Below are 26,006 nucleotides of genomic sequence, written 5' to 3'. Positions count from 1 at the left end.
ATAAAATGTTTTATCTAAAAGGCCAGTCCTAAATTTCTTTAGGCTTTTGCTGAGGGGAGGGGTACCTTAACATGTTTGGCAAGGGGACGTACTGTAAAATGAAGGTTTAAATCGAAAGAGAAAGACGCTGCGAAGACTGATACTTTAAAGAAAGACGGTTTCTGCAAGCGGCTATACTTTTCTCTCTATTTCCAGCTTCTGACATTCCAAGGCTACACTCATTTTTTTCACAAGAAACTGGCTATAAGAAACGAGTACTGGACAGTCAGAAAAAATTAAGAAACTTCCGTACTCGAAGCAAAAAGATTAAGCAACTATTAAATCGTGATAAAACTGAGAACAACGAATTTTTGTAAAATCCAAAAAAAAGATTTCCCTGCTGGCCTAGAGCTTAAGACACAAGGAATAAAAATACACTTCCCGTGTCATCTAAATACAGCATCAGAACAAAAGCGAATCTCTTAACGTGATAAAAAGGTCACAAACAATTCATAACATCATTTATGACATAATAATTTTCAAAATATTAAGAAACTGGAGTACTTATCATCGACCTCTGTTTCCTTAAAAAAATGAGCGTAAACTTTTAACATAACAGCTAACATAATAAACGACGGCTCTACGCGAACTTTAATACTTATTACATTCCAAAGTACCATTTCAAAAAGTATTGCAAAATTATTAGAAGGAAATTGAGCTTTAAAAAAATGAATGTCCAGTTAGAAGTGAATGAGAGTATGAAATATGTGAAATACTGAGATTTTCGGCAAAGGACATGCAAAATTGGTTTGATGATTTTGTTGTACTCTAAAAAAAAGTTATTTGCTTTGCGGAATTATAGGTATAGTTTTCATCATGTTTGCGAAATTATGGGTCATATTTTTCAGTCGTGCAGAATTATGTGTCCTGATTTTTTAACAAAAATGGCACGTTCATGTTCAAAATAGGGCTTATTCAATTCTCACCGAAGAACTTGAGATTTTTTATATCTTTTCTATCCACAAAAACAAAGTGCCAATTTCACAAAGGCACAGTGCTACCCTCGCTGTCCCCGTAGAGTCAGGACAGGAGGGGCATCGTGTTTCTGGCGCCCTTGATTGAAAACATGTTTTTTTTAAAAAAAACGATATTCAGTTAGACTCTGAACCGTAATATTCTTAAGAAATACTCTCAAAAAAGCATGTACTGGGTGCGTAAGTATTATTTGGAAGCTGCTAATAATGACAGGACAAAGGAAAAAACCAAGACACACAAATCATTTTTGTAACACACACACACGCATCGATTTGTGACAAATACTCGCAGCGAAATCCGCACACACAACAGTTATGTTTGCACAAAAATTTGGATGCACAAAAATTTATGTTTGCATACACAACATTTTTGTTGTGCATACACAATTTTTTGAATGTGCATTTACATTTTTTCAAAACTGTATGCACTTTTTTTAAAACTGCATACACAAAAATTAATCATTTTTTGCCGCAACGGCGCACCTACATTTGTCCTGTCTACCTGTTTAGGTTTCATCGTCATGTTGTTTCAGGAAATTAATCTGAAGGCAGAACCACTAGGGGAGAGTGTTGGTACCAGAGTCAAAATATTTGGACCTAGCTAAGCATTCAGAAATGAGAAATTGCTACAGGCTTTTTTCAATTAAAACCAAAAATGCCTCTCAGAAAGCCCCTTGACACAAAACCCAAATTATCTGTTTCTGTTTTTGTTGCTTGGTTTGTTGATGAAATTTAACCAAAGGGTAATGTGCAAAAATTTCAGAATGACTGTAATAAGGAGGCTGTAGAAATAAATTTGCCTTGAATACCTCGCCGCTGCTACCCTCTCATTGACTGGAGGTTGCAGAACCCAACGATATAGAAGCGCCAAAGGCGCTAGATGTCTAACTCGAGTCAAATTTGTTTACTTCCGCCATGTTAAATAGCGAGCTGCAATAGGGTTCAGTATGGAAAATTGCTTGATTTCATCAATGGTTTTCTCGTGGCTCATAACTATTTCAGTGTCTTTTCTGATGCAGGTAGTTAGAGGAGATATGAATCAACAACGCATAACAATTTTTTGGGGTTTTCAAAATTTTAAAAAATATGGCTCTTTTAGTTTACGCAGTTACGGTGGGAATATGGCAGTGGCCTGTCGTGTTTTTACGAGTTGAAAAAGTTACAATTTTTATCATCACATAAATTAGAAAGAACTTTTTGAGTCTAATATCTAATAATACAGACCATTTTAAATATATAATTCCTGCATTTTTCTGTCTGTCATTTAAAGCCTTAAGCCTGATTTACACGAGACGAATTTTTTCGTGCGAAGCGAATTTTTCGCCGCGAATGCGCAAAAAATATGCGCAGAAGTGGAGATTAGGAAATTCGCAGCGAATTTTCTAACTTTTTCGCTGCGAATTTTTTCGCCATGTAAAATAAACCAATCAGAACAGCAACTGAAGACAGCTGACACAAACCCAACTAGTGAACAAGAGAGAAACACTCTTTTTACAACAAATCTTTGTCGTCTCTTGACGTGAAGACATGGGAAAGGAAGGGCTAGGCCGAATGGTGCTATGCAATATAAACATATCTAAATCAAAATTATGCAAAACGACTGAAAACTACGCAATTGTTCAAACAACAACATGGGTGAAGAATGACTACCCTATTACTAGGCCTCAACAATGCTGGGAAAATCCCGTACCTATAACATAAACAATGGAAGGGGACGTTTCTAGCAACAGGCAATGCCATCACGCGGGGCTTATGACGTACGAACAAGAACTATGCCACAGCTAATTACATGCAAAAAGGAAAAATCTTAACAGCTGACTGTTGTTTTTTATTTCTGATGGCCTACGTCTTTCCTCTCTCCATTGTTCCGCATTCTTTCCTCAAACACCCCCCTACCTACACAAACACCCTATTTAAGAGGTTTTTGATGATCGGAACATTATACAACATTTGAAATTCAAATTGAAGACAGCAGGCTCTATCAAGTTTTATAGTTCTATCGATATGTCTGAAATAAACGACCTCTCAGAAATTCTTCAAAACCCTGAAATGTTGGCTGTTTATTTGGCTGCTCAACAGCAACAGCTTCAGTCATCACAGACGCCTGATTTGCTCGATGCAGATGGTGAAGATGAAGAAGACACGGTGAGTTTATTCTTTTCCTTTACTTTTTACAATGAACACCTATCTAAAAACGTAGAAATAATTAATGGGTATTTTCTTTTAGAAATAAAGCTGCCGAGCCCCCTAAAATCAGAGAATCTCTTTTTTTGTCTTTTGTCTTGAGTTCAGGGCTAGCAGAAAATTGACGTTATGATAGAATAGATCTAAATTTGAAGAGAGTTCTAATGAGAGTTTAAAGTATTTATGGGGTATTTTTTATATCTTAGGAAGAGATTACTGATAGTGTAGAGTGGGAAAGAGAGACATTCATTGAAGCCATTAGAGAGTTCAAGCCATTAGCGATGTCTTTGGGATGTGAATCATCCAATGTATGAAGACAGAACAGCAACGCAAAATTCGTGGAAAAAGCTGTCAGCCATGTTCAACAAAAATAGTAAGTTTTAATCTTTTAAACAATTTGATACTACAAACAGACTGCAAAATGTGTACTGCAAACAGTTTCTTTGTCAATAAAATTTTAGAGCCCCCAGACTTAATGCAGATTGCTACATTTTTTTTCAGTTGACTTCCTTCAGAAACAATTAAAGAATCTGAAAGATACTTTGAAAAAATGTTTGGACAAGCGAAATCGCATGACCCGGTCTGGTGATGCAGCTGCAACGTTGCCAAAATGTAAATTTTTTGAGCAAATGGCATTCTTGCATGAAAAAAGTGCAAATAAACCTACGGAGAGCAACCTTTCGCCAATGGAAGCTGGACTTGTTATACAGGCAGATGAGCCCCAGTTCTCCATGCCAAGTCCTAGCGGCAGTGTCGCAAGTAGCTGTTCTGCTACTGCAACTTCGTTGAAGAAGATAAAAAGAAAAATAACGCCACACACAAAGAAGACACGCACTGACTTGGGCGAATCAGATTTGAGTAAGTCCCTGGTCGACTGTGACGTACTACTCAAAAAATCTTTAAGTGAAGATGAAGATGAAGATTCTCTGTACTGTCGTAGTTTGATACCGATAATGAGAGAGCTTCCGAAAAAACAGAAACGCCTTGCTAAGATTAAAATAAGCCAACTGCTCTTTGATCTTCAGTATAGTGAAGATGATTAAGAAATTTAGTAGCTACAAAGTCTGTGATATAAATATTGATGCAAGACTGAAGCGTTGTTTCTCCAAAATAAGAAAATCATTCTATAAAATTTTTTATAATAATACCTTGATAATTGTTGGGATTCAATATTCTAAAAAATACTTGAATTTTAGGCCTTAAGATATTTTAAAATTATTCTGAAGTAGCTGTTTCCATTCATTGAAATTTCGCTCAGAACTCACATAGACCAGGCGAGGAAGGGGGGGTATCGTCACCCATCGAGGGAATTTGCAAGACCAATTCTATTTGGTCAATTTCGATACGCTGATTACGAAAATCGATGTTATACGGAGAAATTCGGTACCAGGAAGCCTCTTTTTTACGTTCAAACCTCGTTTTCGTCCAAATTTGAACGTTGAACGAAAGTTTGTAAATGAATCGATTTTTATCAATTTTGATGTGCTGATTTCAAAAAGTTATTTTATAAATGTAAATTCAGTACCAGGAAGCCTCTATTTCATGTTCAAACCTCATTTTTGTCAAAATTTGAACGTTGAAAAAAAGTTTGTAAATTTTTTATTCTCATCAATTTCGATATACTGATTCCGAAGGTTGATCTCATACGGCGGAATTCTGTATGCACTGGTCCCTTTTTCATGCTGAAATCGTTTATTTATCGTTTTCAATATTTCTAGAGTAAAATCTACTGCGCACATAGATTTGCTTTAAAAGCTTAAAAAAGATGTCAATGTCAAAAGGCAATATAATACGGCTAATAAACATTGAAAGTTGTAAACAATCTTTTGGTGGTACAAAACTTGAAAATGGCTTTGAAAAAAGAAAACAATTAGTAAACTAAAGCTTTCTTGTCTGACATTCTTCAGAGTTTAAAATGTCAGAACATAGGTCAAAAAATCTACGCTAGGAAATATATATACCCAGTTGTGGATCGAAATAGGCCAATCAGAAACAGGAGCACATGACTGTATAGGTTGACCAATCAGTGCCGCTTGCCTATTGAGAATGTTACCAATTGAGCCTTAGGTGAAAACGAACTCCTTTTGTCTACACAGAAGCGGTTTTTTCGAGCTTATGTAGATAGATTCCAAAACTGCTAGGTAGAACGACGATCGGGCTTTACCAATAATCCGACAAATTTCGCCATTATAGTTTTTTGCACAATCTGGGTTTCCAGTAAATGCTGACCGATAGCAGAATCGCAGGTTTTAGTTGTAATTTTAGATTTGCAAGACCGAGGTGGCTGTTTTCTTTGGGGATGGGTTTTGTTTCTAATATTAGACGGAACATGTTGTTTTATTCTATCCTCCAATCTTTGGGTAGTGCGTCCTACGTAGCCAGAACCACACTGGCACGTAAATTCATATACAACGGAACTTTTTTGTGTGACAGGAACGCAGTCATTTTGAATGGACGGAAAGGCCTTTTTCGTACTATAAACAACACGTGGGTTGACTGCAAAGAAACAATTTGCAATGGCCTGTTTTATTTGGCTTGCAAAACGTAGGGAACTGTCACCGATCCAGGGTAGTTTTAGATAGACCGGCCACTTTTGAGGACCAAATTTTACGTCAGCCGAGAAATTTTCTCCTTAATGTAAACTGAAATAACATCCTCTGGATAGCCGTTCTCCAGAAAGATCTTAGTTAGTTTTTTTACTGCGCTACTTAAATTGTCATACAGAAAATTTATTCAGTGGTCTTGCTTCATGCTGTCTATCATATCAACATTGTCTTCAATTAAAAGGCGAGCAATAGTTGGTCTTCACGCATTCTCCGACATCGATTATGTGTCCATGATTTCCAAAAAAAGGGAAAAAGTCATTCTGAAAAGCAATGTTAAAGCGCAACGAATTCGTGAGCACTTTTGCAAGGCTTGGAACACATGTCCAGCCCATCCAATACTATCGAGGTCCTGGAGAAGTTTACATGCTTTCTTTACGGTTTTACAACAACTGTCACCAAGGCTAGTGGCGCCCGCTCAAAGAGTTTCTGGAAGATTTTTGAAACGTAAGGGAAAGTTTTTGAACTTAGTTTAATGCCACCGTGTGTTGCCAATCTCATTTGAACAAAGCTACATTGGCTTATGTTGCAAACATTTACAGAAATGCAGACCAGTTGCAGTTAAGCATTGGCAGTCCAGTTGATCATGGTTGGGATGCAGCCGGTAACGCATCGTGGAGTAAAGACATATACCTAGATAATAATGCCGAGCTGCTTCTAAATATCAATCAAGATGCTGAAAAAGACAATACTGACTCAATGAATGACAATTGCTTTGAGGATGAGTATAGCAATGACTCTGATGACAGCGCATACTAGAATGTTTACTCAAAACAACTTTTAATGTTTATTAGCCGTACTATATTGCCTTTTGACATAATCTTTTTCAAGCTTTTAAAGCAAATCTATGTGTGCAGCAGATTTTGCTCTAGAAATATTGAAACGATAAATAAACGATTTCAGCATGAAAAAGGGACCATAGGGTGCATAAAGAATTCCGCCGTATGAGATCAACCTTCGAAATCAGTATATCGAAATTGATGAGAACAAAAAATTTACAAACTTTTTTTCAACATTCAAATTTTGATGAAAACGAGGTTTGAACATGAAATAGAGGCTTCCTGGTACTGAATTTACATTTATAAAATAATTTTTTGAAATCAGCACATCAAAATTGATATAAATCGATTCATTTACAAACTTTCGTTCAACGTTCAAATTTGGACGAAAACGAGGTTTGAACGTAAAAAAGAGGCTTCCTGGTACCGAATTTCTCCGTATAACATCGATTTTCGTAATCAGCGTATCGAAATTGACCAAATAGAATTGGTCTTGCAAATTCCCTCGATGGGTGACGATACCCCCCCTTCCTCGCCTGGTCTAACATAAAGTCACATTTGTCTCGAACTACCAGCAACAAAGCATAATGAACATGAAATTTAAAAAAAAATCAGACCGTTGTTGACATTTGAGCATGATTACTGTTCTTGATTTTTTAAATTTGGCAATTTCGAGCCCCCTTGTTTTCTTATTATAAACTATGTTCTTATAAAAAGACAAGCGTTTATTATGTATACATGAAAATTCCTGTTATAATTGTAACGATTAGGGTTCTTCTTATGACGGTGAAGTATCAGGTCGTTGGCTGAGCGATGGGCTAAGCCAACGGGCCTAGCCCCAAGTAGATAGCACACAAGAGATACTCGTTCTTTGATGTTGTCTTTATTCGTTCAACAGCAAGACTAAATTATTCTAACTAGGATTACATTATATTAAAACACAACAAAGGAACACTGTGAAACATCACACAACACGATGACAGTGACGCACATTTCCCGGAAAGGGAGTTACTAACACAACAGCGCGACAAACAAACATGTGACATTAACACGCAACATAATCAAAGATCTAGCTGAACATAATAATAATAATTACTGAAGTTTACTAATGTTAAAACGTTACATAATTGATAAGAAATATATTAGATATATGCAGATGTATAAAGTTAAATTATAAAGTTAAATGATTTTAGTATTTTCTTGTTACCATATCGACTTGCCAGTCAACAGAGCCTGCTGGTGAGCAGAAATACTCCTTGAAGTCGTCTCTTACTTATTTTGCCTCTCGTGAATAATTATTAGAGGATATCTGGGGTATTGATTCAAGCGCAGAGCTGGTAGTGTTTTCCTGCCTCTAATCACCTGGCCTAAACCCACAAGGTCCTTCTGTATCCGTATAGTTTGGAGGACAATAGTTTAAATCATTTTGAGCATTACTTTTGCTCATAAGAAAGTTATGCAATGCGACTACGGCTTTTGTAATTTGGATGACCTTCTCTACTTTTGCAATTATTGGTCTACGAAAAATTCTAAAACGACTGGTTGCGATTCCAAATGTATTTCCAATAACCTGTCTGGACCTGGGTAGCCTGTAATTAAAGATTCTTTGATCCAAGGGGATATTTCTGTTTGGGTATGGCTTCATCATATGCTTCTTAAACCCAAAAGCATCATCGGCAACAAATACAAACGGAAGCACCTTATCTGAGTTCTCGCTTACTCTTTCTGGATCTGGAATATCAAGCGTAGCCTGCTCGATGGCGTACCCAAGATTGCTATTATTGTAAACGCTGCCATCACTTTGCCTTCCCGAGTCTCCAATGTCCACCATAAAAAACTCGTAATTTGCATTACAAACTGCTAACAAAACAATGCTCAGCAACGTTTGTCTTTTTATAATTAAAATATTCAGAGCCGGAATTAGAGGGTGCCTGCATGACAACATGTTTTCCATCAATTGCTCCAAGAGCATGGGGGAAATTCCACTTATTTGCAAACGCTTTAGCAATGGCTTTCCACTAGCGTCTATTTGAGGGCACATCGAGAAAACCTCTTTCTTTTAGCGAAATCCATATTGCCTCGCACGTTTCACTTATTATGCCAGTAATGGTCGAGGGGCTCATTCTAAAACTGGCAGCAATCGTAGACTGTGCATCACCTGTAGTCAGGAATCTCAACGTTACTCCAAGCCTCTCACTTGCACCAACAGGATCTCGCATGTTTGTGCGTTGTTTCGTTATCTTTGTTGCAATAAACAATAAAAGCTCCTCATATGTAGTTGGCGACATTCGAAAGTATTTAAAGAAGTATTCCTGGTCATGTAAGCGTAAGTCCCTTACCAAAAGATGAAACTCCCCCTTCTGCAGACGTTCTGAATAAAATTTTCGAACCCAGTACCGCTTTCTTTGCTTTTTTGCTCGCTTTTTCAACAAAATTAGCTTTAAGATTATAACCTTTTTTAATAACAACAATCTTCGAAAAGACGCCATGTTCATTTGCATTATTCGCGGCGAATTCGCAAAATAAATTTTGCCAGTGGAAATTAAACTTCGAATTCGCAGCGAATTCGCAGGCGAAAAATTCGTGGCGAAAAATTCGCTTCGCGCGAAAAATTCGTCTCGTGTAAATCAGGCTTTATATGGAGTGAGTAGGAAAGAGCGAATGTTTGATATTTAGTTTGTCAAATTGAATTTGTAGAAAAGAACTTTGATATGAATCAAATTTCTTTCCTCTTGGTAAGGCCAAATTAGTAATCTTTGTCGTGAAAATGTACCCCGAAGGTATTTTATAGGCCTAAAGATGCGGGGAGGGACGCATTGTGCTGAAGAATAATTACAAGCAACGATTGTGGTTTCGAAACAGTATAAGAATATCAATGATTATATAAAATCAAAAATTGGCTACCATATTTAAACTCTGTTATTAATATCCAAGCATTGAATTATGACCTATTTTCAGCTTTTTCTAGAGTTAGGCCCCAGATATCTCATAGCAGTTTCTGAAAACAAAGAAAGAAAAAGTAACTAAATCACATCTTTGTACAAATGTGTTAAGAAGATTATGCATTGAGTGGCTAAACATTGTTGCTGGATCGGTTTTAAAACAGATCAATCATTATTTTCTGGAATTTCGACGAGACAGAAAACACCAAGGCAAGCACCGCGACTGTCAATGCTTGGAATTTGCGAATGACGGCTTATTTTTCCAATATTAACATCAATTCATAAATTTAAGTGCAATATAAGGCCACTCACCAAATTTCACATCAATATTCGAAAGAGAAGTGAACGAAATCAAACCTTACTTTTACCAAATTTATAAGGGCTCAGTATTGAGCAAGTTCCTTTTTGGCACTATTCGAAATGGCGGAAGTAAACAAAATTGCCTCACAGCGTACCGGTGAGTTAGACATCTAGCGCCTTCGGCGCTTCTATATCATTGGCAGAACCACATGTCTTTCTTTGAAAGAAAAGAGGCTGCAAGTATTTCTTCATGAAAATACACTGTGCAGGACAACCCTTTCAATATTTGCAAGTTCTGTATGTTTTAACTCAGCTGGCCCTCGGAACTCCTCTGCATTTATTAGGTCTTCCACTCTTTGCAAAAGCTCTATTTCAAGACACAACACGATATTGATCACAAATTTTCCACACAACATTGAATGCAAAATGCCTGGTCTTGCATGTGGCTCCTTCGGGGTGGTAGGCAGCATAATGAATTTACACAACGTACGTCTCATCGATGCCGCACAATCGCACAATATGATTTGTTAGTTGTTGCCTGTAAGAACTTTTAAAAAACCATCAGCCTTGCGGACACCCCAAATCTGACTACACTGGATCCCTGCGATCTCCCCGATATCATCTTCATGGATCCTTGACTTTCATATGATTACGTATACTGACTGAGACACTGAGCGCAAGCCAATAAAAGTAACGATACTTTGCACTAGACAAAAGGCAATTTTTCGACACACGTCTGAAAATCTGACTGTCTCGGGGGAGGGGGGGGGGGTTACCTTAACATGTTTGAAGGCACGGAGACGTGCCATTATTTAGGGGTACCTTTTTCCTGAAAAGTGCGGAGTTATCGGTATCAGTTTTTGAAATTTGTGCGAAACTATGGGTACCATTTGAAGAAACATGCAGGATTGAGGAAATATTGCAAAATTATTAGGAGGGAGATTTAGCATTAACAGAATGAATGTCCAGTTAGAAATAAAAGTATGGAATATGTGTAACATTGAGATTTTGGAGCATAGGACATGCAAAATTTGGTTCATGATTTTTCCTGTGTTTTAAAAATTTCGCAGAATTATGTTTTGTAGAATTATGGGTCACATTTTTCAGACATTTGCAGAATTATGGGTCCAAAATTTTAACCAATGTGGCACGTACCGGTCCAAAATTAGGCATAATTTACCCCCTGAGCTGACTGTCTTATGTACGGATGGCGAGACAGTCTGGAACCGCCCCTGCTCATTTGTGCAAGCAAGCATAAACCCAAACTCTTCAACAAACGCCAAGTGTGCGCATAGCCTTCAGGCTGGTCCGAATGAATGAACAACAACAGAAATTTTGTAGCTAACATACAGGAAATAACTGGATTTGAAGTACGTGATGATGGAATTGAATTTGAGTACCATCGTCTGTTTGATGCTCGTTGTTGCTGCCTCTGGTCAAGTTGAAGATTCGGTGAGTAGTCAATCCATCATATTTCAGATTTAAACTTTGTAATTCGGTAACAAAACAAAGGTTATGAAGACCAAACGATAGGAACTTTTACTGGGAAGAAAAGTTGGTGGATTAAATGATTTAACAAACATAGCAAAGGACACGCCCTTTTGATTACCTTAGAATACACTTGGAAAACCTCTTTAAGCCCCGGTCAAACGAACTTAACATTTTACTGAGCAACGCTCAACATGGCTGCTCAATGTAAAATTCGGTTCGTTTGACCACCCAACTGAACTTTGCTAAACTTACGCTTGGCTAACTTGCGCGGTAGATTCAAGTTTTGCACCAAAAATATCTTGAGAGTTTTGGTGGATATTGTGCTCACAAAAGCCGTTAAGCTCGCCATTTTGACAACATAAAGAAGGCCAAAAGTTTTGCGAGAAGTTTTCATTTCTCGTTGCGTAGCCTTGACCACATTGTACTGAGCAGCGCGCTGAGCAAGGCAGAGCAAAATTTGCAAATGTTGATTATTGCTCAGTGCGATGTTCAGTTTGTTTGACCGGGACTTTATAGTCATTTTCTTGCAATCGTTTAAAGCCGCGGTCAAATGAACTGAACATTTCTCTTGGCAGATCGCATTGGAAAATTTTACCTCCGTTCTCTTTACACATTTCATGTAGCACAAAAGCATTTCAAAAGTATTTTTTGGTAATGCAGTTGGGAAGACGTTGCAAAGGACTCTGTAAGCTGTAAAGAACTTTAGGTGGCATGTTTCTCTGGTGCCATCCCGAGTCCTATGTCTTTTTACATCGCTTCGCTTCGCTTACAATACCTCGCTTCGATTGATTTACATAGGCCTGACGATTCAGATGATTGGCATGCAAACTACCCTTTGGTTTTCCCTTTAATAGCTTCTGACTAATTAAATATATAGGACTGATTTTGTTTTTAAACATTACAAAAACCATAGTTGTACTGGTTTTCATATTTTCACAAATAAATAAAAATTCAAGATTATACGAAAGTAATCGAAAAATGTGAGAGTTGTGAACGGCTTTCCTTCAATAACTTTTGGCAGAAAAATGATAAAAATATGATTTGGAATGTAATCGATGGAACATGATCTGGTTCATGGCTTTTTTATATTTTGCAAGAGGTAAGAAGTTATTCCAGAACATTTTCAGCGTCCGAATGTTTGCAAAATCGCAGTTTTCCCGAAACCGCTTATCAGTTGTCCTTAAATAACTTTTTCAAATTTCAATTTTTCGCCCAAACAGACATCAACTTCTTTTCTCGATACCTGCTACACTTTTTTTATAGTCTGCAGTCGATTTTTGTGTTTTGTTATGTTTAAAGTTTGTGTCGAAGGTAGGGCAATTTTTCAAAAGTGCAAAAACCGCCTCAAATCACGTCGTAGACTTGTGTTGATAAATCTTGCGAAGCGCTATCACCTGAGTCGGTGTTCATCACCAGTTGTTGAATATTCACCAAAACATTGGTTTATTTCTCTTTTATTGAAAAGTTCTACGTTACATTTGACTTGTGAAGTCTAGGAGAATGAGATACTTTCGCTGTCTCCTTGATTCCAGAAGAAATACACGTGCTTTACAATGGGAATCGATTTGGCAAGTTACAGGGCAAGAATAGATTCTTTTGCATCTTGATGGGAAGGTAACATATTCTCTGTCAGCCTGAGTAGCCTTGTCATATCTTTTGGGCTGTTTTTATGCTCATTGCGGTAAAAATCCTCTTGTTGAGTGGCGATATAGAGCTGAATCCTTGGCCTAAGCAAACATGTTCAAAACCGCGCGGCAAAACAACTGCCATCACATTTGTTTCAATTATTTTCTGACCTTTTCACCTTTTTATACTTGTCATGATGCCGCGATCTAAATCTGATCTAAATCAACTGCCGTTTAGGCAATTTAGCAGAAATGTAACAGTAGTAATTGCTTTGGTGATCCATTTAGGACGCGTAATGACTCCATAACAGTCGCTTGTAAACAGCGAAAATCTCACCACCCGGCTCCTCAAGGGTAAACTAAGCCTAGTTTTGGACAGGGATGTGCCATTTTAGTTCAAAATTTGAACCCATAATTCTGCGAGCATTTTGAAAACTATACCTATAATTCAGCAAGACAGTAAAAATTTCTCAAGCCACAACAATCATCAAACAAATTTTGTATGTCCTTTTCCCAAAAATCATAATAATTCCAACATATTTCATACTTCCATTTCTAACTGGACATTCATTTCGTTAATGCTAAATTTCCCAAATAATTTTGCAATATTTCTCAATATGATGCCCAAAATTCTGCATGTTTCTTGCAAGGTACCCATAATTCCGCACATATTTCAAAAACTGATACCCAAATTTCTGCCCTTTTCAGAAAAAAGGTACCCCCAAAATAATGGCATGTCCCGTACTTCAAAACCAATTAGCGTAACCACCCCCCCCCCCCCCGAGCCCTGCTCAGACGGGTTGGCTTTTTGATTGAGGGAATGGTCTTGTGCTCGGAGGATCCTCAACACTTCCTCTGATGAATTGGACGAATTTTTGCTTCCTCTGAGCAAAACAAACTCTCAAGTTTACCTTGAACAACTTTTAACAGAAATTTGATAAAAATATAGTTTGAAATGTAATCGGTAGAGCATCTTTTATAACATGTAAAGTCTGTCTCAAGTTATATATGAGGTGAGATCTGTGATAACATAAATTGTGATGACTTAAACTGTAGCAGACATGATATGCCTGATATCTGATATGCCTGATATGATATGCCTGTCATTTTGTGTTTTGAAAAGAGTGCCAAACTGTTTTTAGAAACCCCAAAAACGAAGCTGCTTTTTCGAAACAGAGGTTCCAGAGCAAATCCATATCGGATTCATGCGTTCACACGAGCTCAAAAGCGATCCGATATGTTTCCATTGCACATTCACAGCAGAATGGTTTGACTACGCAAAAACGATACGGAGCGTATCGGATTCAAGTGTCATCGTGTGAACAGAAGGCCTATCCGATATGAAAAGCGATCCGATACGAAATGAATCCGGTATCGTGTGAACAGGGCCTTACTATAGTGATCATGAGCCACTTTTTCTAACTATAAAACTACAAATGAAACAATAATATCTTCAAGTTTGCGATATCTCTGCATAATCCTGAACTATTGTAAATGGATGCAAATGGTTGTGAACCAGCATTAATCATCATGAAGCAGTGTTAATAATCGTGAATCATTGTAAGTGATCGAGAATCATCATGAAGTCATAATAAATCTGCCAAGGTCATCGTGAATCAATTCAAATGATCATGAATCTCTGTAAATCATTGTAAATTGGCATACCGTAAAAGCTCTATTAAGCCCCCTCTCTATTAAGCCCTCTCTCTATTAAGCCCCCGATGTCGAACAAAGAAAACAGGCGGATCAAGTTCGTAGCCAGGCCTGTGGAGTAGGGGCGGAAAACTCCACAGACCTGTTGCAGGCAAACGTTGCAGCAAGTTTTCTTTTCAAGTTTTTGCATGGCAGCGAAAGTTTTTTGGGTTTTTGAGCGTCAGGCACTTCCTTAAATTCTTCATGGATAAAAAGTGACCTCAATAGGCAATTTTTCTTCCATCAGTATTATCTTGACTCAAATTGCCATGGCAATCCAATGAAAACAACGAAAAACCCCCATTAAAAACCGTTACGAAAAATGCTGCTTGAAAAAGTTGCTTGTCCAAAAATTCCAATAAAGATAAAAAATACTAAAAAAAAATTTTCCAAGAGTCTGAAGGGCGTGGACAAGAAATTTTGTTCTTGTCCATCCCAGTTTCTATGAGCTGGTGACGCCACTGTCCATTTCACCCCTTGGCTACGGGCCTGATGCGCATTGAGTGGTTCTCTTGATTGGTGTGATGATGATAAGAAGATGTTCATTAAATACGGCCAATGTAAAGATTTCCTTGTGCGGGCGGTGAAGAGGATACTGATGTTGATTCTTTCGAACGCCCCCCTCTCAAATAAGCCCGCTCTAGGACTGAAAAAATAAATATAGCTTTTACGGAAAATTAAAACGAATCAGCCCAAGAGATCCTACTCCACCGTCAATGACAATGCCAACGAGAGTAAATTCTTGCTCAGACGCAATATTCTGATATTTAATCTTTATGAACATCCTCATAGAAAAGCCTAATCCTTATTGCTACCGCTCTTTACTGATTTCATATTATGTACCGGACATCTTCTTCGTACATAGCCATTGGGCCCCTATGTTTTGTGATAGTGGATAGTTTTTTGTTGATCGATATAGCTTGCACTCGCACAAATGTTTTCTCTATCGTAAAGATATTATCCGAATGTATTGATTTGGATATTTTACGACACATTGGCACCTCCGACGGGACATTGGATATCCGTGTTATGATTTTGAGAAGTGGAGTGCTAGAAGCAATGGGATCAACGACGATAATAACGACGAAGAAACTGGCGCTGGCGTAAGAGGCGAGGCGATGAATCATAACAAAAAATGGATAGTTATGGTATTGATAGGCCAGAAGATAGCTTAAATAATCAATAATCAGTTAGAAGTTCTTATTAGAGAACGGGAACTGATAATGGTGGCAATGAAAGATTTTATTTTTGAGTTAAAGGATATTTCGGAAATTGATGATGGTATTGTTGATCAAATCGAGTAAAGAATAATGGAGTTAAAGCTGATTGTAGAGCCTATGTTGATGGATATAAAATCAGTGTCGAAGGAAATTCAAGAGATAATGAAGAGATGGATTTTAAGACAGAATTGGTAAGAGAGTACACAACAAGTCGTTCATATGATCAGTGGCGAAGCTGGCCTTAAGTCAATGGTCATGCTTTGTATGGGACAGAAATAGACCGGGCTACAGTGGCGGTAGGTGCCACCTCAGGGCGGAGAAATTCAAATGGATATTTTCAGGTAGCTATGGGTCTGGTTACTTGGAAAAGTGATGGTGAACGGGAAATTGTTGGGGTTTAAGGGGTAAATACGGGGGTTAAAGTTCGTCATATTAGCATATTACCTCTGCGGAGGAGCCACTGTTTTGTTTACGACTTCAGAGCTAGGCAAGTGCTTGTTATCATAAAAAAACTGATCTAGAGGGAGTCTTTTAGAGCTTCTTCTTTAAATTCCGACATATTACTACAATAAGAGTAGTCACGTGACCAATGTTTACCCCTTACCATATTTGGAAGGTGAGCTCTTTTAACAGAATACCTTTGTTCTATTCTTTGTACCACGTATTCTTTTGGTTGATACTCTTAAATGTTAAAAGATGCAAGTTAAGGCAAAGATACCTGCATTTGTCAATGTTTATCCATTGTAGGCTTCATTTTCACTTTCTTTATCATCTCCAAAGGTCACGTCTTCTTCAAGATCCAGGAACAAGTCAGTCAGTTCGTCTGGAAATGCTTGTCGTTGCCAGTCTATAGTCAGGTTCCCTTTCCAGCCAAAAGTAGAAAGATCTGTCAAATTTATGGACCTTTCACCCGATGACTTCCAAATCTTTGCAATGATGTTTGATCGCAATATGTGTAGCCTCAGTGATGATTGACATGGAGGCAAGAGTGAAATGTCTATGGCTTTGTCTTGCCTTACATACTTCTTGTCAAATATTTTTTTCCTCACATCATTGACATTTTTTTGCCGGTATCCATATAAATGGCAAACATATTCTTCAAGGTTAACAAATATTTGCTCATCAAGTTATCATACCTGCCCTAGTAGCGAAAATGTGTTAACAAATCTGTTGTTCTTCTGGACCACCTCCCAACATTCTGATTTCCCTTTGTGGAAAAAAGATGACACATAGTCATTCCCTGTGAATGCATGAAAGCCTATCAGGCACTTCTTCAAACCATCTTCCATCTCAATATCAGACAAAAATAGTCCTTTTCTATTCAAAACAACTTCAAAATCGAGATATACTTGACTTTGCTCTTTAATAATACTTAATAAAATTACCAAGATGTCGATGTCTGAGGATGGAGAGCGTACAACAACTTTTTTCGATAGATGCCGAGTTAAAGCGTTTCTTTTTCCTTGTAAACTCTTTGTAGCAGAATTCATGGTATTAAAATTCTTTAGCTATGAGATCAACATCTTTAATTTCATAATAAATGTTCTGATCGATATTGGCTTCAGCAGCTTATTTTACGTTAGTTCGGCCTGCTTCGTCGTGATCGTTATTGGTACATGATGTTTCTGTTACCTCCTTACCCGGTACTTTTGGCAAAAATTACACATCTGGAGATAAACATCTTGTCTCTGAGTAGCTGCAGTCTTTAGTGTTTGTGGACGCTGAATAGCTTCAGTGCTAGTTTCTGCGAGGAATTTCTCATGGGACAGGATCTTTGTAAATTTTTTATAACAAGGTTCTAAGTGAACTCCGTGCTTATTTGGATCAACCTCGTCAGAAATGGAGCTGCATTGTTCTTCGTGGAGATTTTTGCCACCAAGTCGTAAACGAGTAGCCTTTGCAATTTTATCTTTATTGATGTCAGACAAATCTTTAATAATACTGTACAGACAATCTTTGCTCGGGTAATGAACAATACAGCTTAGGCCTTGCATGTTTAAAAATATAAATAAAACAGGACCTCCTCAATACTTTAAAGGTACACAGAGTATCCAATTTTCAGAGCGAAAATAACAACTTAAATACTGAAAATGACGCTTAGAGCAAAACAATTCCTTCTTGGTAATGATGCACACAGGTCTTTTTGTTCTGCTACGTATTTCCGTGATTTCTTGAGTCCATTGCGTTACATATTTGTGTTATTATTTGTACAAATATTTTCAAAGCGATGAATTGCGAAAAAAGTTGCCCAGCATCTGAAGGAGATGTGGAGTCATCACGTAATAACCAAATGCGCATGAAATCAGACGGACCTAATAAATTATCATGTCTTCGCAACCATTATTCTACACATAGTTAAAAACAGTCATAAACTCAAAGTTATTTAGGGTATCTATCAACAACATCTCGGTTGTAGAATATTCTTGCTGATTTGTACATTATTGTAACATTTAAGAGTATTAAACAAAAAAATTTCAGGTATTCTGTTAGAAAAGGCTCATTTTCCAAATATGGTAAGGGGTAAAAATTGGTCACGTGACGACTCTAAATGTAGCAATATGTCGGAATTTGATAAAGGGGCTCTAAAAGACTCCCTCTAGATTACTTTTTTATGATAACAAGCACTTGCCATGCTCTGAAGTCGTAAACAAAACAGTGGCTCCTCCGCAGAGGTAATATGCTAATATGACGAACTTTAACCCCCCGTATTTACCCCTTAAACCCCAACAATTCCCCGTTCACCATCACTTTTCCAAGTAACCAGACCAATAGCTACCTGGAAATATCCATTTGAATTTCTCCGCCCTGGGGTGGCACCTACCGCCACTGTAGCCTGGTCTAAAAGGGGATGTGGGTCTGGGGGCTACGCCCTCAGGAAAATTACACTCAACCACACCCTATAGATGCTCGGAAAAGGGGGGTAACGCCCTTTTTAGTATATTGAATCAAATAGCTCTTGTTTAGATCGCAATCAATGATGTCAAGGACTTCAACATCTAAATGTTCTTTCCACCCCATTCTCCAATGTTGTGTTTTGGAAATATCTTTGGGACAATGTTTTTGAAAAATTGTGCATTTGAAAACCCCCAACAAACACTACTGATCATACTGGAAAAACATTGCAGATGAGAGAGTATTATATCTACAAATATTTTTCAAAATCTAAACTTTTGATAAATGAGCTTATTCAAATCAGCAAGGGGTTAACAAATATCCACTCTCTTACTATTAATTATTGACACTTTTTTTGATGTTTCTGAATTAAGATGAATTAGGCAAGATAAGCCCTCAGTGATAGGTAGGCCCTCCCTTGTTTATGATACAGGGAATTGTGGGATGCTTGTTTCTTGGTTCAGAATTTTACACTTAGCTTCAATTTTATAAGCTTAATTTTTACATATCTAAAACAAATGTATCAAGGATAGTACTGTTTAGCATATACAAAAAGTTTTGACCCCTGTATTTAAGGTGTAACATGCCATAAACATCAACAAGTTAAGTCCAAGCCCAACATCAAGGGCTTTCCTATAACTTTGATCTTCCATGTTTAAGAAACCCCATAGTTTTCCTGGCAACTGAAAGCCCTGGGGAAATCAAACTGCACTGAGAAGGTTGGCTGTGTGGAAGCTACATATATAGTGTGATTAAAAATCATTTCTAAATTCTATCCATCAGCAAATTATAGTCAAATATCCAATAACAGGCAAGTTCCAAAGTGCAATTTCATTATCAGCATCAAGTCATGGTGTAATATTAAATAACAGGCAAATTACAGGGTACAATACATTTGCATTGCATAGGGTACAATGCAAATTACATACATGTATTAACAAAAGTTATAGAGTAATATTGAATAAACAAGCAAATTTAAGGGTACAATTTCATTTATCAACAAAAGTTATGGTGTAGTATTGAATAAACAAGGAAATATAAGAGTACAATTTCATTTATCAAAAAAAGAGCTGGTGTAATATTGAATGCAGGCAAATTTCAGGGTACCATTTCATTTATCAGCAACAAGTTATGGTGTAATATTAAATAACAGGCAAATTGCAAGATGCAATTTGAATTTTATTTTATACACAGCAAGTTATGTTGTAATATTGACTAAACAAGAAATTTTTAAGAGCACAATTCTTTCTATCAACAACAGGTCTTGGTGAAAAATTGAATAAACAGGCAAGTTTTCAAAGTACAATTTCGTCCCTCTCAGCAACAAGTAAGGTTGTAATATTGAATAAACCAGATAGAATGGACAGGCAATTTCCATCCATCATGTAAAATTCCATCCATCAGCAACAGGTTATTGTGTGATTTTGACAAAACAGGAAATTTTCAAGAGTACAATTCCATGAGCAAGAGGTTTTGGTGAAATACTGAATACACAGGCAAGTTTCAGGGTACAAGTTCGTCCATCAGCAACAAGTTATGGTATGATCAGCAACGCAATGGTAGGATTCTCCATCGATAAGGGTCGGTCTTTGGTTTTCAATCACAATTTTGGTTTACAATTACCTTGCTCAGCCACACGCAAGTGATCCCTGTAGCAGTTAATAAACAATATATCTCTCGGAAATAGCTTCGATTGAATTTCCCCACTCCCTTGCAGCAATGTTTCTCAGCTCACAAGTTGACCTTAGATACTTCATGTATGGGAGATTTAGGTCGGTCATGCTGAAAAAAATGAGCATGACTTGGGGTCCAAAACGGGCCAAGATAGCATGCGCAAGATAGAATTCAGCCAATCAAATCAGTGCTAGGTTTATGATTATAATGACGAGGTCATGCTATTCCAAATTAGCATGACTTACCGCAGGGATACCAACCAGGGCATTTTTTAAGGAATTTCAACTACTGGGGAAAATTTGCAAAAAGGGCCCAAAAGTGTAATAGCCAAAAGAAGCACACAGGTATATGCCGCTGTAAAAAACACTGTTTTAATTAATGAATTTTCGTAGTTACAAGTTTTTAGCCACAGCACAAACATATAATAGTAAACTAAAGACAGCCATTGTCACTTTGAAAAAACTTTCTGACAAAATCTCTTTGTTTGTAAAGCTCACTGCAAGGCTGTGCATTTCGCCTGTCTTTCTTCTTTAAAAACGTGAACACAGCCGGTCTTGGATCATAATAGGCAGTGCCTATCCCATTTAGAGATATGTTCATTACACCATTGATCGTCCCTTGATGCAAGGATGATCGTTTCACACTTTTGATGTTGTTGTAATGCGAGACTTCTCTTTCAGTCGCCATGCTGTGAGGGGTCAGTGTGAAGAAAGATGCCAGAAACTTTTTCATGATGCCCTGACTGGCTTGCGTCATTTTTCTCAATTTAAGGGCGTACACAGTTCCCGTGTCTTCAACATCAACCGTCTTCACCTCAGAAATCTTGCCCCACGAAGAACAAACATCAGAAACAAATTGTTTAATCACTTGGCTACCAAACATTTGTGACACAAGTTCTCTGCTGGATGTTATGAACACTTTTGGTGATTTAGCTTCCAGCACTGTCTTCAGACTATTTATTGTTCCGTCATTTTCTATGTTCATTCGCTCATGCAGGAAGTTGATGGCAGATTTTACAACTTCATTTCTAACTGCCTTGTTGTCTCTTCTCATCGCAGTGACAAAATGATTTCCCGTTTTTCTCCTACATTGCTCTGCTTCGTTATTTGCGCTGTCTTCTTGCAATTTCCTTAAATGATCTTCTTCTTTACCACCTGGAATAGGCATTTGATCCATAATCTTGAGGTTTTCGACACTGGCGTCCCTTGCTGTTATGACGTCTGGTAGTATGAGGTATGATTTTTGAAATATCTTTTGAAGCCTTTCAAATATCTTGCATAAATTGTACATAAGTGTTGTCAGCCATAGTTGCTGCGAAGTAGCATTCCATTTTTGCATAAAACCACGTGCCATGGCACATTCTTTTTTATCTGATGCGATTTCACCACTTACCATTTTCTCCCACACTTTCGTAGCTGCCTTAAGATTATGCAAAACAGCCCTGATCAGATTAAGTGTGTGCGGCGCAAATCTAACCTCATAATGTTTTGGGAACGTCAAGCAACGTTCATCTTCTTGATGAAGTATTTTCGTTCTTCGTGGAGATGTTCTAAAAATGTTGACCAAAGCTAGCAAATTGCTCAACCAGATCGGCAGCTCAGGCACTTCTGCTTGCAAAGATTCTAGAGCCAAATCTGATCTATGACATACACACCAAGCAGTCAGAATGTCCCTGCCAACATGATCTTTCAGCAATTTCCAGAGACCTCCTTTCTTTCCTGTATTGGCACTTTCCCCATCAGTCGTAATGCCAACCAGTTTTTCTGTGTCTACGTTCACCGATTCCAAACAACTGATCAGTGAGTCTAACAGTCCAGCAGCACCACCCCTGTCACTGCTTGCAACTCCAAGAAATACAGTTTTAACGCAGACTTCATCGATTGGCACATACCTTGCTGTTATGAACTTGGAGTCGATTTGCTGTCTATCAGAACTTCCATCAATTTGTAAGGAATAACAAATGCAGTTTTTCAATTCAGCTGCAACTTTTTCCATTTCAAATTTAACAACAATATTTCTCATTTCAGCATAGGTGACGGGATCTCGGTAATGATAAAAGCTTGACTTCTCGAAACCAACAAAATCAGCATCCCACCCTTCTGATTGAAAAACTCGCATTAAATTATTGCTATGCTCGAAAGAAAGAGATCTTGATGGCCAACTTCTTGCACTTAGTGTTTCGGCTCTGCAGTCATTGTAGACATCCACAGCCAATCTAAGAAGAAATTCCAAAGTTTCTTTCTTGTGTTTTTCAATCATCCTCACCCATTGATGATCTGTTGACATACTCCTCCATGTATCTTCGTGCTCCTTCAACCTTTTGGATTCATTGTGCGAAGGCGACTCTAAATGATCTATAACCCATTTCAGTTTTTCTTTCCATTCAATTCGTACTCCAGATGCCATAGGCAGGCGTCCATTGACAGAGAATTTTACAACCTGTTCCTCGTATTTCTTACACAACTCACATGTCATTACCTGGCGTCGCTTCTTGTTTTTCATTTCTGTATGAATTTTAAGACAGCACTCTGACAAAATTAACCAGCTTGAGTCAAGTTTCTTCCCTTTGTACCACATCGAATTCGCCTCACCTTCTTTGCTTTCAGGCTGCTTGATTTCGTTTTGTTTGTCATTTTGCTCATTCTTTTCTTTCGAACTGGAAGCAAATTTTTCTTCCCCAACGTGCACAACTTCAGGGGCTTCAATTGATTCCTTGGATATCGACGATGAGGGTTTCACAGTTTGTTGGGAAAACATTCCAACCAATGATTTCTGTCCTGGGGCCAATGCTGCTGCAACTAACGCTTTCTTCTTGTTTTCGTTTCTTTTATCGTTTCCACATTTCTGTTTTCGTTTCGTTTTGCTCTTCGTTGCAATTGCGAAAATCAATTGCGAATGAATATTTCTAAACTTTTCCTTGACCTTGATATACATATATAGCGAATGTTCTGTCAATGATCACACATTTAAACAAAGAGCGTCAGAATGACGACATAGGTTCGATTGAGACAAAGGAATTACACAAGGGGGTGAATGAAAGCCGACATCCGCAACATCTGTTTTACTTTCACACGAGAGGACAGAAAACCTGAACGGAAAAAGAACAGAACAACAAAGGGGAGGAGGGGCCTGATGTTATAAACAATACCAAATAAAACACCAAAGGCATTTGGGAGTAAAAACAAATTCTGTTTGTTTTCGTAAAGGCGGTTCTTTTATTATCTTTCAATTTTGGAAACCGTTCACATCTTGAGTTTAGTTTATAAATTCAATAAACTTGAATTAAAAGTTGATTTTCAAAAAATAAATATGTAGGTAAGTGAGAGATGAAAATGCCCCAACTATTGGGGAAATTCTGTGATTTTGGTGTTCACTACTGGGGAAAGCATTGGGCCTACTGGGGAACGTTCCCCAGTAGTCACACTGTTAAAAAATGCTCTGATACCAACTGAAAAGTCATTGAAACTCAGCCGACTCACAGGAGCGGTTGGGCTCTCTGAGGAAAGAAACCCTATGGCAGGTCATGCTCTCCAGAATGAGCATGACTAATCACAAGGGACCAAGGTAGGGAAGGGTAGTGAAATAATAAGAATCAACTGGACGAATGGAGTTTTGAGGGTACTTTTTCAATAAAGAAAAGTTTTAATCATTATAATAAATGTCTTTAGCTCTGAAAATTTTTAGTCATGCTCAGCATGACCAGCATGACCGCTAGCTTCGCCACTGCATATGATGCAAAAATAGATATGTTACTTAACAAATGTTCAAAGAAGAAACAGAATGATTCTTCTCGACAAGCAGCTGGTAAGCCTACCACTACTAATACACTTTTTTCAATGATTTCACCTCATGAAGGAAGTTTTGAAAATGAACAAGGACACAGCCAGTATCCTGTTGGGGGGGTTTGAAAGACAATATCCAATTTACCAACCTTTGGGGCAACCTTTTAACCCCCATATGCAAAATTATTTCCCACAACCTCCTTGGCAACCACAGTATCCACCAAGAATGGGAAGAATAAATACAGGGGAAAATTTGAGTAGTAAATTAAGGTTGCCAAAACTTGAATTGAAGTCATTTGATGGGAATATGATGAATTGGATGGAATTCTGGGACTCTATTGAAAGGAATATTCATTTGAATTCTTCATTGTGTGATGTTTACAAGATGTCTTACCTTAAGGCTTCTGTTAAGGGTATTGCTTGTCATGCAATTGCGGGTTTGCAAACTACTGGGGACAATTATGCGCCTGCTGTTGACATTTTAAAAGATAAATATGGTAAAGCTAATGTATTGAAGGGTTCTCACATGTCTGTATTAAAAGCTGTTGTTGCTGTAACTTATTCTAAAAATTTAGATGGATTAAGAAAGTCGTATGAACATGTTAATATGCATGTAAAAGCATTATCGGTATTAGGTACCTCTGAAGAACAGTATTCTTTAGTTATTGTACCAGATTTAATGAAGAAGATACCAAGAGATGTTGAACTTTCCATCAAACTCATGTCTGTAGACCATGAGTGAATTTTTGAACAAGCTAAGAGAGGAACTCCAAAATGCCCAACTTCTTTAAAAGGGCACTTTGTTGCCCCCGTGCTGCGCCAGAACCACTAGGGCAACGGGGGCAGCTGTCCCGCTGCCCCCGTGACCCGGCGTCCTTCGGGAGGGCATATAACTTCACGAAAATCCCGCACGCTTTTGGGAAATATCCTTTTATTTTCGAGAATTATCTCTCAAAAATATCCTTTTGTTCTGCAAAAACTTGCACGCTTGTTGGGAAGTGATACACCCTTCGGTGTTCATTCTTTTCATTCATTCAGTTCATTCATTCATTTTTAAATTCCACTACATGCAAACACTCTCTAAATTAAAAACTTACAATAATAAATAACTACATATAAATTTATAAGACAAAACACACATAAAGGGATAAAGATACATGACACCAGAGGATTTGTATGAATAGGAATTCTTAAGGAGGAATTCTCTCAATAACTAACCTAGTCGAGGATAGAGCACCCCCTCTTTTCAGATAAATTGTAAGAAACTCTGGGCAAATATTCACTATCAATAATCTGATTCAATAGTTATGCCCAAACACGATTTATTAAAACTAACTTGATCCTATGCTAAATTGATCCTATGTTTAAGTCATACCCAACAATAGAAGAGCGCCTTCGGAGGGCACCATATTCTTGCGTGGAACCTTACGGCTCAAAAGGCGACCAATATTGAGCTATACACCAATTCGATTTATGGCCTCGTTTTGGACATTTCTCCAAATCTATTCATACGATTTCTTAAGCTCAGATTTGGTTTTATCGCCATTATTTTGGGCCGGATATAATTTTTCATGTTGTTTTTTGAAATCTTGTAAATCTTGTAAATCTATGAGTTAACGTGAGTTCATGTATGGAAGAGGAATGTGCTACCATTTACCCTGAGGTTCTTACACAACGCACTTGCACTGAGCGTTACTCTAGATGATGAAAACCGTTTTCTTTACTCAAAAAGAAAATCAATTGTGAAATAAGAGAAACATGTTCACATTCAAAGTTCCTGTTCCAAGTGGTTGTATTCACCAAACGCAT

The 26,006-nt window shown here is 37.7% G+C and overlaps 3 protein-coding genes across 4 annotated transcripts in view; 2 read left to right on the top strand and 1 right to left on the bottom strand.

Annotated features, from left to right (window-relative positions):
- The first annotated feature begins 1,968 nt into the window (after positions 1 to 1,968).
- LOC135691153 (uncharacterized) lies at positions 1,969 to 7,266 on the top strand. 2 transcript variants are annotated; one of them, XM_065208931.2, is made up of 3 exons: positions 1,969 to 3,158; positions 3,404 to 3,570; positions 3,699 to 7,266. In XM_065208931.2, the coding sequence occupies exons 2-3, from the start codon at positions 3,504 to 3,506 to the stop codon at positions 4,238 to 4,240; spliced, it is 609 nt and encodes a 202-aa protein (XP_065065003.2). In that variant the 5' UTR covers positions 1,969 to 3,158; positions 3,404 to 3,503; the 3' UTR covers positions 4,241 to 7,266. The 2 variants fall into 2 exon arrangements, with proteins under 2 accessions (XP_065065003.2, XP_088972141.1); XM_089116015.1 differs by having other exon boundaries at positions 3,404 to 3,794.
- Positions 7,267 to 11,093: 3,827 nt separating this feature from the next.
- LOC135690980 (uncharacterized) overlaps positions 11,094 to 26,006 on the top strand; it is a 109,864-nt gene continuing 94,951 nt past the window's right edge. The window contains exon 1 of the mRNA XM_089116004.1: positions 11,094 to 11,273. Within this exon, the coding sequence (XP_088972130.1) occupies positions 11,199 to 11,273 (75 nt within the window). The 5' untranslated portion in view covers positions 11,094 to 11,198. The remainder of the gene's footprint in view (positions 11,274 to 26,006) is intronic.
- Positions 20,126 to 23,783, bottom strand: LOC148960429 (uncharacterized). The gene has a single exon (XM_089116011.1). The coding sequence runs from the start codon at positions 23,347 to 23,349 to the stop codon at positions 20,848 to 20,850; it is 2,502 nt and encodes an 833-aa protein (XP_088972137.1). The 5' UTR covers positions 23,350 to 23,783; the 3' UTR covers positions 20,126 to 20,847.

The sequence above is a fragment of the Rhopilema esculentum genome, chromosome 4, assembly GCF_057945365.1.
Source record: "Rhopilema esculentum isolate cy_ngs chromosome 4, ASM5794536v1, whole genome shotgun sequence".
NCBI classification, from domain to species: domain Eukaryota; kingdom Metazoa; phylum Cnidaria; class Scyphozoa; order Rhizostomeae; family Rhizostomatidae; genus Rhopilema; species Rhopilema esculentum.
This window is presented reverse-complemented; position numbering and strand designations above follow the sequence as displayed.